At 42.6% G+C, this 14,568-nt stretch overlaps 4 protein-coding genes across 4 annotated transcripts in view; 1 reads left to right on the top strand and 3 right to left on the bottom strand.

Moving 5' to 3' along the window:
• Nucleotides 1-3,839, bottom strand: part of LOC307083267 (large ribosomal subunit protein uL3-like) — a gene marked incomplete at its 5' end in the record, with an annotated part of 5,345 nt that extends 1,506 nt beyond the window's left edge. The window contains 7 exons of the mRNA XM_079747099.1: nt 32-133; nt 326-486; nt 670-856; nt 2,027-2,162; nt 2,413-2,581; nt 3,151-3,343; nt 3,786-3,839. Coding sequence (XP_079603225.1) covers nt 32-133; nt 326-486; nt 670-856; nt 2,027-2,162; nt 2,413-2,581; nt 3,151-3,343; nt 3,786-3,839 — 1,002 coding nt within the window. The remainder of the gene's footprint in view (nt 1-31; nt 134-325; nt 487-669; nt 857-2,026; nt 2,163-2,412; nt 2,582-3,150; nt 3,344-3,785) is intronic.
• Nucleotides 3,840-4,990: 1,151 nt separating this feature from the next.
• On the top strand, nt 4,991-7,727 carry ndufb10 (NADH:ubiquinone oxidoreductase subunit B10). The gene is made up of 4 exons (XM_079747154.1): nt 4,991-5,207; nt 5,508-5,646; nt 6,190-6,329; nt 7,582-7,727. Exons 1-4 carry the CDS (start codon nt 5,060-5,062, stop codon nt 7,662-7,664), a joined length of 510 nt encoding a protein of 169 aa, XP_079603280.1. The 5' UTR covers nt 4,991-5,059; the 3' UTR covers nt 7,665-7,727.
• A 1,166-nt stretch (nt 7,728-8,893) lies between these two features.
• rps2 (ribosomal protein S2) lies at nt 8,894-10,505 on the bottom strand. Its single transcript, XM_079747149.1, has 5 exons — nt 10,363-10,505; nt 10,161-10,250; nt 9,474-9,915; nt 9,115-9,206; nt 8,894-9,027 (listed from the first exon to the last, which is right to left on the bottom strand). The coding sequence occupies exons 1-5, from the start codon at nt 10,501-10,503 to the stop codon at nt 8,944-8,946; spliced, it is 849 nt and encodes a 282-aa protein (XP_079603275.1). The 5' UTR covers nt 10,504-10,505; the 3' UTR covers nt 8,894-8,943.
• Nucleotides 10,506-12,077: 1,572 nt separating this feature from the next.
• LOC307083268 (RING finger protein 151-like) lies at nt 12,078-14,155 on the bottom strand (the record flags this gene model as incomplete). Its single annotated transcript, XM_079747100.1, has 4 exons — nt 14,048-14,155; nt 13,307-13,476; nt 12,920-13,016; nt 12,078-12,560 (listed from the first exon to the last, which is right to left on the bottom strand). The coding sequence occupies exons 1-4, from the start codon at nt 14,048-14,050 to the stop codon at nt 12,078-12,080; spliced, it is 753 nt and encodes a 250-aa protein (XP_079603226.1). The 5' UTR covers nt 14,051-14,155.
• Nucleotides 14,156-14,568: the final 413 nt, after the last annotated feature.

Here is a 14,568-nt window from a genome sequence, read left to right on the forward strand (position 1 = left end):
ATCTGGAGGTTTTTTTTTAGGTAGCCTTTACCAGTGGGGTGATGGATTTCTGGCTGGCATCATAGTTTGTGGAGGCGTTGTTATGGACCACCTTCCCATCCTTGACATGGAGCCCCTGACCCACACGGTAGATCTGCACACAAAGAGAAGAATGAGGACCTCTGGAGCTTTGCAGTGTGTCTACATTTAAATACAACCTAAATGATTAAACATGAAATTATAAAACGGTGGGCAGAAGAAAATATTGACAGGAAGTCCAAATATCCACTACACATCCCCAATAAAACCTGATTTGAGTCTATTTGAGTTGCATAAATAAAATCACCTTTTTGTTTAACTCTGTGCGGTGGTGGTAGCCCTTCTGGCCAGCGCGGGCAATGGTGTAGCTGACGCGGGCCGGATGCCAGGCCCCGATGCAGGCCACCTTCCTCAGGCCCTTGTGGGTCTTCCTGGGCAGCTTCTTGACATGCCATCGGCTTGTCACACCTGGGAGAAGGCCAGAGAACCAGACAGTGGGACAGGGTTGTGTGTGGGAGTATGTTTCTATTTAGAAAAGATAATAATATGCAAGGTTATCTGCTCACTAACTTCAGCACAGGAATACTGAACCCTGCACTTTATATGCACTTTCTCTCAGTCTTGGTTTACAAAAAAACTGGCCAGCCGTACCCTTGAACCCGTGGCCTTTGGTGACTCCGATAACGTCGATCATCTCATCCTGGCAGAAGACAGCAGAGACAGGCACCGCCTGCTCAAAGTGTTCCCTGGCCCAGTCCACCTTGGCCGCAATGCTACCTCCGTTTAGCTGCACCTCCATCATGTGGGCTTTCTTCTGCCTGAAGGGCAGCAGACGCATCTGAAAGGAGGAGGGAAGAGGAGAGAGAGAGAGAGAGAGAGAGAGAGAGAGAGAGAGAGAGAGAGAGAGAGAGAGAGAGAGAGCGAGAGAGAGAGAGAGAGAGAGAGAGAGAGAGAGAGATACGGGGTGGATGGGGGTATAAGGATTGAGAGAGAGGAACATATGGATGGATGAATGCAGGAACAAAGAGAAGGGGGGAAAATGGAGGTATGGAGAGGTAGAGAGAGAAAGGGAGAAGGGGAGGGGTGGAGGTACGGAGAGATGGATTGGAGGCATGATGAGATGTAGAGAGAGAGAATGGAGTCAGAGGGACACGTTTTGAAGAGGAGGAGACAGAGAGCTAGAGAGACACTAAACATGAGCAATAGCCTATGTCCGTTATCGAAAAAATTGTTGGGAATTTAGCAGGAATTTAATTGTATGGAGGGGAATGCCCAACCAAGTTAGGGATGGACTATTTACCAGGTTGACTTCACAACCTCGTCATAGGATAATAACCTATAATAACTAACACTAACACCTTACCCGGATCATTCCCCCTAACCTATTTTCAAGGAGATCTAAAGATATGTTCCTTTGCAAATGTATTTAATTATCTACATAACACGCATGCCCAACAACCTTAATAAAGAAAACCACAAAGGAGAAAGAAAATTGAAATGCTGAAATAAGTAGAATTATTGTACAATGTAATAAAAGCCATTTTAATTCTTGCCCAACCTATCTCTAAAAATGTCTGTCATGTGGGTTGGACATGACAGCAGTTTGAGTGAGCCTTCCACCCCCTTCCTGAGGGTTATATTTAAACTGTCATCTGAAACGCAACACTGGTCTGGCTCCTGCCTAGCTACAAGACAGCAGTGTGTGTCAGAGTCATTTTAGTTTCAAAAGTGGCAGCCAACAGATTAGCCATGGCATGACTGGCTGACATTATGGTCATGTGATCATGTCGAATAACGTAAGATCTTCTAACAAGAGGTATTTGGTTGGGTACACTTGGCTGTCAATCAATTCCTGGCTGTGCCAATAGGTCTTAGCTGATAGAGAAGTAGAGAGGGCAGGTTTTAAAACTGGAGTGGGGGATGCGTACACTTCCTATCATAGATTAGAGATATGGTAAGTGGACTGTTGGACATAGTTGTTTGTAAATGTGAACACTGTCAAGGGTACCTGAGAATGGACGATCACCCTGATGACTGAACAGTATCTCTTCAATGATGCAAAATCCTTTTCAAGTTGCTTCTTTCCACTTTCATCTTGCCATTTCTTGCTGTACTTGGTAAAGGCCTTCTTTTTGCTCTTGTACCTACATCAGATAGGTTAGGATTAGACAGATCCTGTCATGCATCGTGTCTATATAGCCTCAATAGGCCTTATTCACATAGCGGCCATCTTTGCGCCATCTCGGCTCTAAACGACAGTGTCTAGAAACAAAATTGAGCCAAGATGGCCAGCTACTGTTTAGGGACAAGATGGATGCTAGGAGAATAAGGCCCTGTGGTGTTATTAAATCCAATGCAGCCCATCAGAATATACATTGATCAAAGTCCCCTAACCAGTTTTTGTAGAAGCGGCGCTTGCACTCATCACTGATATGCTCGGCAAAGATGGTCTTGAAGCTGCGCAGTCCGCGGATGGTGTCAATGTAGCCCACGATGCCCACCACCATGACAGGGGGGGTCTCCAGGATGGTGACTGCCTCTACCTCCTCACGCTTGGACTGCTCTGTTGTTGGAGGGAAGAGCACCAGGGGCCAGTAGTTCAGCAAAATGCTCTCAATAAGGCCTGTTTGTAATGTATACAGTAAAGCTCCATTTGGTAAATCACTGTCTCTCGGATTGGATTATAGATCCAACAGGACAGCACTATACTGCACTTCTCATCAAGACATACGCAAAAATATCTATTTAGTTCAAAATGTCTATGAAAGGAATACATGTTATTTTTTTACCTCACTACATAAAGGATATAGAGTGGTGTTTTATGAAAGTGTGGCTCACTACTCATAAATGGGTGGCAGCGGGGTACCAAGTGGATCATATCTAGTATGTATGAAGACAGCAAAGGTTGAGTCCTCACGACCAAATGTACCCCTCTGAGTGGGTCACAGCGTCAAAAGGTTTGGGAAGCCCTGACATCAAGGAGGATTGACTTGATAAAGAGATATGATTTCTCTGACTGACACAGATAATCATTTCTCTGACTTACAGAGATTACGATTTCTCTGAGTTCGACATTGAGGAGTGAGTGGGACGGTGGCATGGCGCAGGACTACCCCAGCCTGCGGTACCTACTGAGGGCCGTGCGGTGGACCTCTCGGAGGGTGTGGGTCATGCCGGCCTTATAGGCGAGGAAGGCGGTGAGGTGGACAGGCTTGCTTGAGTCGTCCTTGGGCCAGGTGCGCACCTTTCCTCGTTGCTTCTTGCTCCGCTTGTGGGGCAAGAAGCCCATGTGCCCGTGGCGGGGGGCGTGGAATTTACGGTGAGACTGGAGAGGAAGAGCGACACCCCATATGCAAGTGTGTGAGTGAGATGATGACTAGTCTCCATGGATACGGTCGACAATTACAATTGCACCCTAAAGAAAATGCAAGATTCCTCAAACACTTGATGGAGAGATGTGTACGTGTAAAAACAAGATTGTGGTATTGACTTTGAGATAACACTTTAATCGGAAGATCTTTAAAACCTTAATTAAACTATGAATCTTCAACAAGTCCTACATGGCGATAGTTTAAGCATATGGTATAACGGAAGTTTTTTTAAGAGCAGTGTCACAACAGGTGTAAATGTTCAAATATAGACTTTTTCAAAGTATTATACATTTTTGCCCAATCAAACTCCTGTTTCTATATTGTCCAGTGTTGTTCATGTCATAAAATGGAGGACAAGCCATACACGTGCTGGTTTGTTCCACGGCAACATGATACTCTGCCATGTGTCTTCAGCTCTCTCAGAGACGCGTTATGTAGCAGCACAGACATTAAGCTTTCTCAAGCAGCACAAACAATTACGTCCTCTAGTTTTATAATAGTTTTATAATATTTAACAATCTGATAAGAAACCTAAAAAAAAATTAAGCTGAAGGCATAATATTTTTTAAGTGATCTGTTCAGGCTACCAATGACAAATTGCATTTATTTTACATAAACTCTTAAAGCCAATCTTTTGAACATAAATCACAGCCCAACACATGCATAAAGGAGACATAGAAACACACAAACCAAGATTTTAAAAGCTTTAAGATAACAAATGAATGTAAATAAAAATACGAGAGCAGAGCACTGACCATGTCGGGTCGTCTGGACAGGAGTCCCAAAGGGAGAGAGAGAGCGAAAGAGAGAGACAGGATCAAGTGTTGAAGTAAGAAATAGACTAAAAATGTTACAGTGTGAGAGCTTTAATTTGATTGGCTGGCTGGGTCTGGTTGAGGGGCCATATTACCTTTCAAACAAGGTCAGCCTTGCCAAGTTTGGAGACCAGAGTCACTGGGGAGGGGGGACATGGGGAGAAGAGAGAGAGAGGAGGGTCTTACTGGTCATCTGGTTGGATGGAGCAGAGAATAGGAACTATCCCTCCAAGATATCATTCTGTGTTAACAAAATACTGACCCAAACATACAATTAAATACTCGATAACAGGGGTACCAATTCTTTATAAAAAGGTTTGATAAGAAAAAAGCATAGACATTCAACAACCAGATCTCCCCATTTCTAATTTCTCATGACTGTTTCACATCACATTACTTAATTTATTTCTAAATAGAAATACGTAGGCATTTAACAATATTGAATTTATAGGAATTGGCTTAATTATTAGTGTTCATAACATTTTTTTTTTCAATTCATGATTGCATACTGTCAATTACTCGACGTCAACAGGCAATCTTGTGAAACGTCAGCACCACCTGCTGGACTTACATTCATATATTTCAAAACCCGACCTTTTACCTTTAACCTGTATTTATAGAAAAGTCCAACGGATTTACGAAAGAGTTAATAAATATCACCGGGAAGACTGTATGAATACAATTTATAACAATTTCATAATATCATTGTGATAATACAAATAAAAAAAACATTTAACGTGTGTGTTGACCTCTAAGCCGCCATATTCAACTGTCTGCGCATGCGTCATGTATTGAGGACCGAAGGCTAGGTCGAATTTAAGGATTTGTCTTGTTTCCGATTTTAAATAAGGCACAATGCCTGATGATTTCGACAAAGATGTTTACCCAGTGCCTCCACGTCGGACGCCAGCTGATAATAAACAGACCAGCCTGCCAAGTCCAGCAGTGATCGCGTCCAAACTGTTCTATTATTCGGTGGATCTCCCTGTCACCAAATTTAGAGGTTGGTGGAGTCAAACATGTAATTATTATCTAATGTTGTTCGCTATCTTATTAGAGCTTCTGAGATTGTACCTTCTAACACAATAGACGATTACATCGGTCTGTTTGATTTTGGAAATGGCAATGACAAAGTATTCAAATGTGTAGCTGCGAAATGCTTCTTGCAGTGCTAAACTTGAGCTAACGATGTTAGCAGACTAGATGCTTTTTGGCACAATGCAAATGTGACCTCTATAAAATGTGTATACACCAAATTCTTTAAAATATGTTCTGATTATTTATGGTACTGTCCCTTCTCCAGAATGTATTGATAGCATCCAGTCTGGCAACAAGTCGGTCTATTACCACCAGAGGTTCCGCCGTGTCCCTGATCTGACTGAGTGCGAGGAGGGCGACTATGTCTGCTACTATGAAGCCGAGATGCAGTGGAGGAGAGACTAGTAAGTGGCTCCGTCTCATCCTTTGGTACCGCTAACTGCTGATTGGGCCATCCCATGAAATCACCACTTGACCTAGTTTAAATAATTATATACCTGTTCTCGATTTTAGCGCCTTGTGTTTGATGACCGATCTTTATCGGTTTGCTAACTCATGATATGACATTTACATTTAGGGCATTTAGCAGACGCTTTTATCCAAAGCGACTTACAATAAGTGCATTTGTTACAATAAGTACATTTGTCATAAGAAGTGAAACAATAGTGCAAGTATTACAATCGCTAGGCTAACCCATTCCCTGTGTTAAGCAATAATAGCAGCTACTGTAGATGCTACACATATGACACGTTGTAGGGATGTGCTCAATACCTGATTAAGAAAGTAAAGTTCTTCAACACGTCCATATTGATGCTCAAAGTCAAATTATCCAACCGATCTTTTTTAATATATATTTCTTGACATTATATTTTGATTTCATGTCTCCTTTTCACCACTCTGTTCCTCTTCCCTCTCTCTACTCTTCTATCGCTCTTTCCTTACAACAGTAAGGTGGACCAGGAGATTGTGCGTATCCTCCAGGAGCGCATGAGGGCTTGCACGCAGAGGGAGGGGGACAGCTACCACCAGAACTGTTCAAAGGAGCTGCAGAATTACAATGATGCCACGAAGGCCTTCCTATCGCGCTGTAAGTAAAGTCATGTTGAGGGAATATCTGCTACTTTGTCAATCTAGTGTTGTATGGGTTGTTACTCGTAAATGCTACCTTAGATCTGTTTCCTCCGGTCAGTCTTTTTAGGCTTATGATTTTGTGAGTTGCTAAATGTTTTCTAGTTTGTTATTTGAACATGGTTATCTTTGCCAGGGCTCCCTCAAAAATATAAAATACATAAATATCCTAGTAGGATGGTATATGTAAATGTGCATTTATTTGTAAAGCACATTTAAAAAACAACAACAGTTGACCAAAGTGCTAGGTATGACACACGTTCTGTCCCAAATCCTGTCCCATGGAGGTATGATTCAGAAGTTGGACTTTAGATCTGATTCCAGGCTGCTGGAATCAAATCTACGATGAGGACATGCACCCCACCAGTATCTGCCTTAATATGTTTTTTGGCTTGTTGCGATATTTTAAAACTTATTGTGTATCATCATTTTTGGACTATTTTGGGCCAATTATGACAAAAAACAGATGGTCTTCAGAATAGAATGGTTCAACCCGTGCATCCGGGTTGGCATGCTTGGTGGTACCTCAGGCCAGACCGTTGGTTAGTTTCAGCATGGATTGGGTTGTACTCAACAGCTAAGTTGGTATTGGAAATAACTAACAGAAAGTGGGCTCACAGGTTCCAGTATGGCTGTGAAAAGGCCCCATTGAGTAATAGTGTAGACAAATTAACCATGCATAAAGTATCAAGAAAAAATGATGGTCGTCAAGAAACACAAACAAAGAAATGTACATTGAGGAAAATATCTATTTGTATCAGTATATCACTGTATGTGCAAGGTGCTGTCTAGCACCTTGCACAGTTGTTCAGCATGGCATTAACACGCCAGCGTTCAATTACTACTGTGGCAAAAACTGCTAAGAATCTATCTACATTCTTCATTGTAAGACCCTTTTGATGAACGTGTCCACCAAATGTCATAACTATTATCCACAACACCTCTGAAAAGCGTATTCATGCACTTAATTTAGATGCATTTCATGAAGAGCAGGAATCAATCTGGTATCTTACCCATGGATGCCTACGGGTAAACCCAGCTCAAAACATTTGGCACCACAGGCAATAAACAATTTCCCCCTGTCCCCCCAAAGTCATTGTCATCACCACCCCTGAAATGTAAATGTCTTTTATTTCCTATGTGTGTCATTGCTAGAGCTACAGTGATGCATATCTTTAAATGTATATTAATGTAATTCTGCCATTTTGCAGATGGCGATCTGGGAGCGTACGCCAGTGGAAGGAAGTGTCTAATGAAGCAGAAGGAGAGGATGATGGATGCTCAGAAAGCTTAAAACAAATAACTGTATTCAGTCTTTACCCGTGTGATAATTGTAAAATAAACTTTATGGGATCTATTTATGTAGCCATGGTTTCCACTCTATTCATCTTTACATGAAATATCATTTTTGGAAACTTTGGAAGACTTTCCAACCTGCCCTAAATAGGCTTCATCATCGATAGTAGTGGTGAAACAGGTGTAATCATGGGTCTGTATACATGCTCTTGCCCATTATAACATCAGCAAGCTCAAATATTTATTTGGGGATAAGCTGATTGTTCCCATAGATCCCAAGGGTGTTGGACAACTAGTTCATAATACTTCAAACGCAAGGGCTTTTATCATTTGGCCATAGACTCCACCTGTTACCGCTTTCAGTGATACTGACTTCACTTTCATGTCTTTCAAGAATTCACAATACACTGTTCACCCATATTAACCCTATGATTAATACCTGTTGCCAGGTATGACTTAAGTCAATCTGGTGTTGAACCCATTCAGTTCTGTTGCAGTCACTAGCTCTTAACTGGACATTGGTTCTCCGGCAGGGGCGTAGCCAGGATATTACTTTGGTGGCCAGCTCGGGCCAGTCTTATATTTGGGGTGGCACTTTGGTGACGGGGGAACTATAGTGTGCAATATTTAGTCATGTCAAACTATAACACTTTGAATAAGAATAAGTCAGATCAAACTAGTCCATATAACTCATTTTAGACTGTTTCCGTTCAGGTTTTTTTTTCCTTCGTACTTGCGGGGGGAAGCGGGGGGCCAACCTTTGACCCATGTGGCTATGCCCCTGTTCCCCGGACACTAGTGATTAAAGTCAACATCCCGGTGAATGGCCATAGGCTATACGTCTGCCTAGCTCTATGCAACAAGTCCATTGGCACCTCTCGTAAAATAGTCTTGACTTAATTCTGTATGTTATGACCAATATGCAGTAGCTTGCTGTACTTTACAGGGAAAAGCCAAAGTTCAGTGCTGAAAATGGCAGTAGCCTATGCAGATCAAGTATAAATAAATGTTCCTTTGTGGAACTGAAGACTAGTGGCTTCCAGATAAGTCTGTGGAAACAGATTTCTTAAACTCAAGATTGCTGATTTAGCGGTAGTTTAATGCCAGATATAATCAAGCTCTAGTTATCTTTACACATTAAAACATGGGTTAGCGATTCAAATTCTCAAGTACTTCCAGTAGCAACCCGATTTAATTCAACACATTCAAATAATGCATCAGACTGAATGCTTGTGACTGGTCAAGTTTTATTCAACAAAGCCACTGTACAAAAGCAATTAGGAGGTGGCGGGTGGCACAGGTGCCTGGTTCCTCTGCACAGCAACCCTGGTGTGAGTCTTGGCCAGATGGTCAGTGAACTCCTGCAAACATACAACACGATTAGCATCTTCTGCACCACAAGCAGAGTTAACGAAACAGATCACAAACTATCTGGGTAGGGTACGGACCTGGTAGGGTGACTTGGTGAAGACGGTCTCCTTCCAGAGATCAGGGGTCAGGTAGCTGTACGTCTTTGAGATGGCGTCAAAGGTAGCCTTGGCTGAAAACAAATGCATAAAGTATTAGAGCAGCCGTCGGCAATGGGAGGTTTGGCCACACTTCAGTTTAACTTAACAGAATGTAGAGCACACAACAGGGGAACAGAAGACACCATTGAGAGGCCCTTCTGCCGTGCACTAATAATGCCCGTTACTCTCTCTCCGTTTTAAGACAGATCCGTCACAGCAAAGGCGAATCTGGGCAGAGCAAGGAGAATCAAATATCCCAGCGTACGTTCGACCTCTAACAAACACAACGGGACCCTTACCGAAGTTGCCAAGGGTGGCGGTGCAGCCTCTGGCAGAGGTGTAGCAATCGTCGATACCAGCCATCATGAGCAGCTTCTTGGGCACGGGGGCCGACACAATGCCAGTACCGCGGGGCGCCGGGATGAGACGCACCAGGACGGAGCCACAGCGACCTGTCACCTTGCAGGGCACAGTGTGGGGCTTGCCGATCTTGTTACCCCAGTAACCTCTCCTGACTGGAACGATGGACAGCTTGGCCAGGATGATGGCACCACGGATGGCGGTTGCCACCTCCTTGGAGCACTTGACACCCAGACCAACGTGGCCGTTGTAGTCGCCGATGGCAACGAAGGCCTTGAACCTTGTACGCTGACCAGCCCTGGTCTGCTTCTGGACAGGCATGATCTTCAGCACCTCGTCCTTCAGCGCAGACCCCAAGAAGAAGTCGATGATCTCGGACTCCTGAAACACAAAGTTACCAATTTAACTGAGTCAACTACAATACGATTTATCACTGACAAGGGTCACCTGATCAATAGGGTAGCATACGGTAATACATTTTTGCTGAACTATCCATTTGGCGATTTAAGTGCAAAAGAACATGTGCATAACCAGCAGCCAATCTTTCTGTTCCAAAAGATAGCATTATCTTAACCTATTTCTTAAGTTTAGAGCAATAAAATTACGATTTAGAGACATCAAATTACCTTGATAGGCAGGGAGTAGAGATAGATCTCCTCAAGGGACTTGATCTTCAAGTCCTTGACAAGGCGTCCAAGCTTGGTGACGGGCACCCACTGAAACAATACATCAAGTTAACGACGCGTTTTGGTCTTGTTTTTAATCAGTGGAAGCAAATTGACACGCAAAGTTTACATTATTTAACATGGGCAGCAAAGTAGGGCTTACCTCCTTGTCCTCGGACTTTCCGCCTCTAGCTCCACGGCCCCTGCCGCGGCCTCTGCCACGACCGCGGCCGCGTCCGCGGCCACGGTCGCCTCCACCAAAACCTCCGCGAAAACCTCCTCTACCACCGGCGTCGTCCGCCATTTGCTGATGAAGGATTAAACATTGGATTAAAAATGGGCATCCCAATTGTTTACAGGAAACAAGCGCTAGAAAGCAATCAGCATTGCCACCAGAGCAGTGTTCAATAGATAACTATTTTAATCATATCCCAGTAAGTAAATGTATCAATAGATCTAATATTAAACATTTCAGTTCACGTTTTATATTTAAATCACTATATTTGACACCAAGATGAAGGAGATTATTGTAGATATAAGCAGGCATTCGATGTGAGGTAGACTTACGTGATCTGTATAACAGGAAGAAGAAAAAACTGTAGTTCCGCTCTGTATTTATACGCGTTGTTCTCGCGATAGTTTAGGGAAGCGGTGCCGCTGTTGGTAACAAGACAACTGTGATGGATCCTATTCAAAGTAATCTTCATATCGATATAAAAGAAAATCAAGAACTACAAAAAAAAGTACGGAAGCATAATGCATTCACTGGGTAAAATCTATTCTGCTCTTGTTTATCTGAATGAACGACCTAATTCTCTCAGAGAAAGGTTTTGTGTAAAATTAATTCTTCCCTATCTTTCTGAATTAATGACGCAAAATCGTTCAAGAAACTCACCTTTATGGAGGACGGTTGCTGCTGCTGATCAGCCTAACCCTCCAAAGAGGATCCAAGTACGGGGTCGTGACGGTATTAGTTAAAATGCCAAATTATGTAATCAAACTTTTTGCTTGACCTCATGTAATAGAAAAGATTGCTTTTCAGATGCAACATCTTTATTTTTCTATCATTCTTGCTTAGAGGTAAGCTCTTAACTATGTGAATAACAGCTTCTCTTGAGATTTTCTCATTATTTCAGAAAAAATAAGGGCATTTTGTTTCCAATAGAAACCTTTTTCCGAGATAATTACCTCGTAAATTCGTTAATGACTGTTTTTATATCGATAAATAGCAGACAAAGGACATTATAATGTATGATTCCTTTTTATAAAAAAAAACATATAGACATTGGAATTCATCATTATCATCATATCATTTTTCAAAAACACACTTTTAAAGCTGCACTGTGCAAAAATAAAATGGTCAATAATGAAACCAGTTCTATAGGTCCCCTGAGGTGGCAATGGAAAAATTGTAAATAGCATGACCATGTGTTAGTTGCAAGTGGACACCAAACAAATCAGCTATCAACATGTGTTGGGTAAAACAATTCATACAATATACCTACCAAATGCCACATTACAAGCTTGTACCAAATAAAAAACTCCTTCTCATTGACATAGACAAAAAGCAGGACCCATGATTTTCCCCTGTCAAGATATTAAACTCTGATTTTAAAATGTGAAGAAGCAAGATGTAAAATGCAATACATGATAGGAAGCATACCCATGTATTTGACCATCTTCGAATGGGCATGCAGTGTTCGTTTCAGATTAAACATGTAATGCAACAGAGGCATTAACAATGGGCTGTTCACGAAAGACCATCTAAAAATTCTGTAAACCACAGTATTTTTTAATACTTTTCTTTACGTCATCAAACATGTAGCTTATTCACTCACACACACACACACAAAACCCAAGAGAAAACCCTCCTCCTAATCATGAGCCACTGGCACTGGCGCCGCCGCTGGTCTCCCCCTGGTCCTCCTCCACCTCCTCCTCCTCCACCTCCTCCTCCACCTCCTCTTCCTGCAGGTCGTCCATGACCTCCAGGCTCTCGCAGATCAGGCCGATCTGCCTCTTCATGTGGGCCATGGTGCTCTGCATGCGCCGCATTTTCCGCTGCAGGGCAGCGGCGATGGCCCGGTGGTTCCTCTGCCTCAAAGCGTACTCCTGCCTCAGCTGCCGGTAGCAGTTGTGCTGGGCCTGCGTACGGTGGGAGAGCACTACGCCGCAGCCCATGTGGCAGGGCTGCCGCCAGTGTTCGCAGTGGCGCGCGTGCGTGTCCAGGTCGCGGCGGAGGAGCTGGGCACGGCAGCCCTGGTACGGGCAGGGGATGAGCTCGTAGGCGCAGCTCATGCTGTGGCAATACTGTTCCGCGAGGGGGAACGTTGCTGAGCAGCCGCGGATCTCATTCCTACACTGGATGGGGACCAAGCGCAGAACGTGTTGAGGGAAGCTTAACGTCTGTCTAGACATAGAGTACAATATACTTAATGCTAGGGAAGCATTGGGTATATGTTCTGTGAAAGCATGGCCGTTCATACGGCTAACATGAGATAGAGTTTGACATGGTCATTCCAGAACATTCAATTCTCTTCACAATGCAAAAAGGTATTTCAACAGAAATGTTAAAGAAAAAGTTAAAAACAAATTTCCTGTGACAAGACAGGCTCATAATCTCATGGTGCCTCAGTGTTGATACAATTCATTTTAAATTCTGAAAATCTACATTATCTGAAGAAAGTAACATAGTTGTTGTCCCTCCTTTGTGTACCTACCTTAATCTTCATGCGGCCAATCGACCTGCTGAGCTTGAACATGACAAAGATGACGCTCTGGTTGACAGCCTTTCTGCAACACGGACATGTCTCCTGCCTAGAGAGGAATCACTTTCAGTCAACACTGCTCTGCAACTTGTCCCTACTCCTGTTTAGTATTAAGCCGACAATCAAGGGCGACTTACGTCATTAATAAGCATTGTAGGGTTAAGGCCTCTTTCTCAGGGAGGCCTACAGCACGTAGGAATGTGAACAACTGCAAAGGACATTTGGGTTGGAACCCAGAAACCAACAGAGTCCAACAACCCGACCACTGCATTATCCCTGGCCCAGAAAATGTGTAATGTGAATGAAGTTATAATCCCCATAGGTCAATGAGGTCTGTACCTCTTCAGCCATTGCAAAATGCATCTCTTGCAGAAGATGTGATGGCACGTAGCTCTCACGGGGCACCGTAGGACCCCCTGGCAGATGGTGCAAATGAGGTCGTAGTCCGGCGTGTCCACGAACAGCTCCACATCGTAACCCCCGCTCTGCGGTGATGCCTCTGAATCCGCCTGGAGACATGGGGCGACCAATCACAATGACATACACACATTTATTCAGAGTTGCGAGAAAAGTTTCATTATGAATGTAATATGTTATAAGACATACAATTCTAAAAAACATGGATATAACATAGGTTATGGTTTCTACAATTTCTAATTATGTATTAGTGTGTTGTTATTCAAGTTTTGTTTTTATTCGCTAGTTTCCATCTTATGGAAACTTAGGGTCACAAATGCCCCTAACCTGTAACCTATCAACTGTCAGCGTGTCATTGTTAAGGCAAATGGGACCAACAACAATTCCCTTCTGGGAAAAAAAAAACATGTGATCAAATAATGTAATAAGAAAAGTAATGTATATTTATTAACACCTACATAACGTACATAATATGGAAATTGAAAATGTAATAAGCGATTACTTGCGAGAATGTTTTTTTAAACAGAGACCAAAGTCAGCGGATGACTACACATTTACCAAAATAAACTTTCAGCGCTCAATATAACATACAATATAAACATTCACATTTTGTCAATGTCATTTGAATCCTACATAACATTTTTCAATTAAGCCAAAACTCACCATAACAACCTTCACTTCTGATCAGCCTCTTTCCATTCCTGTTTAGGGCTACTCCATATCGCTCGCAGTCATGTAACACAAGCTACACACCCACATTATCAATAGAACACATACATGAACCTTCCTCACAACGCATGAAGTCAGGGAACATGCGCGTTAACAAATGCATATCTACCAATATATCTAAACCACGGAGGAGATAATTGTTTTCCATGTGAGGCGTGGGCCTTCTGTCTTGTTCTAGCATGGTGAACGCCAATCATGTTCGAAAATGACAGTTTTTTGTCACGGCGAACCACTTCTCTAGCGACATCCATTGCTCTGAATAGATGTTTTGAACGTCAAAACAAAACAGGCACGTAATAATTTAGAGAGGACAATACATTATAAGTATTGTTTCTTAACTCACGTTAAGAAATCTTGAATTATATTGTATTTGAAATGTGAATTCCTAATGAGGTAATTATTGAGCTAATGTATTATTGATTAAAAAATTCCTGACTGACAAATTGTGACATAAA

Source organism: Pollachius pollachius, assembly GCF_949987615.1.
Source record: "Pollachius pollachius genome assembly, chromosome: 11".
Taxonomy (NCBI): Eukaryota; Metazoa; Chordata; class Actinopteri; order Gadiformes; family Gadidae; genus Pollachius; species Pollachius pollachius.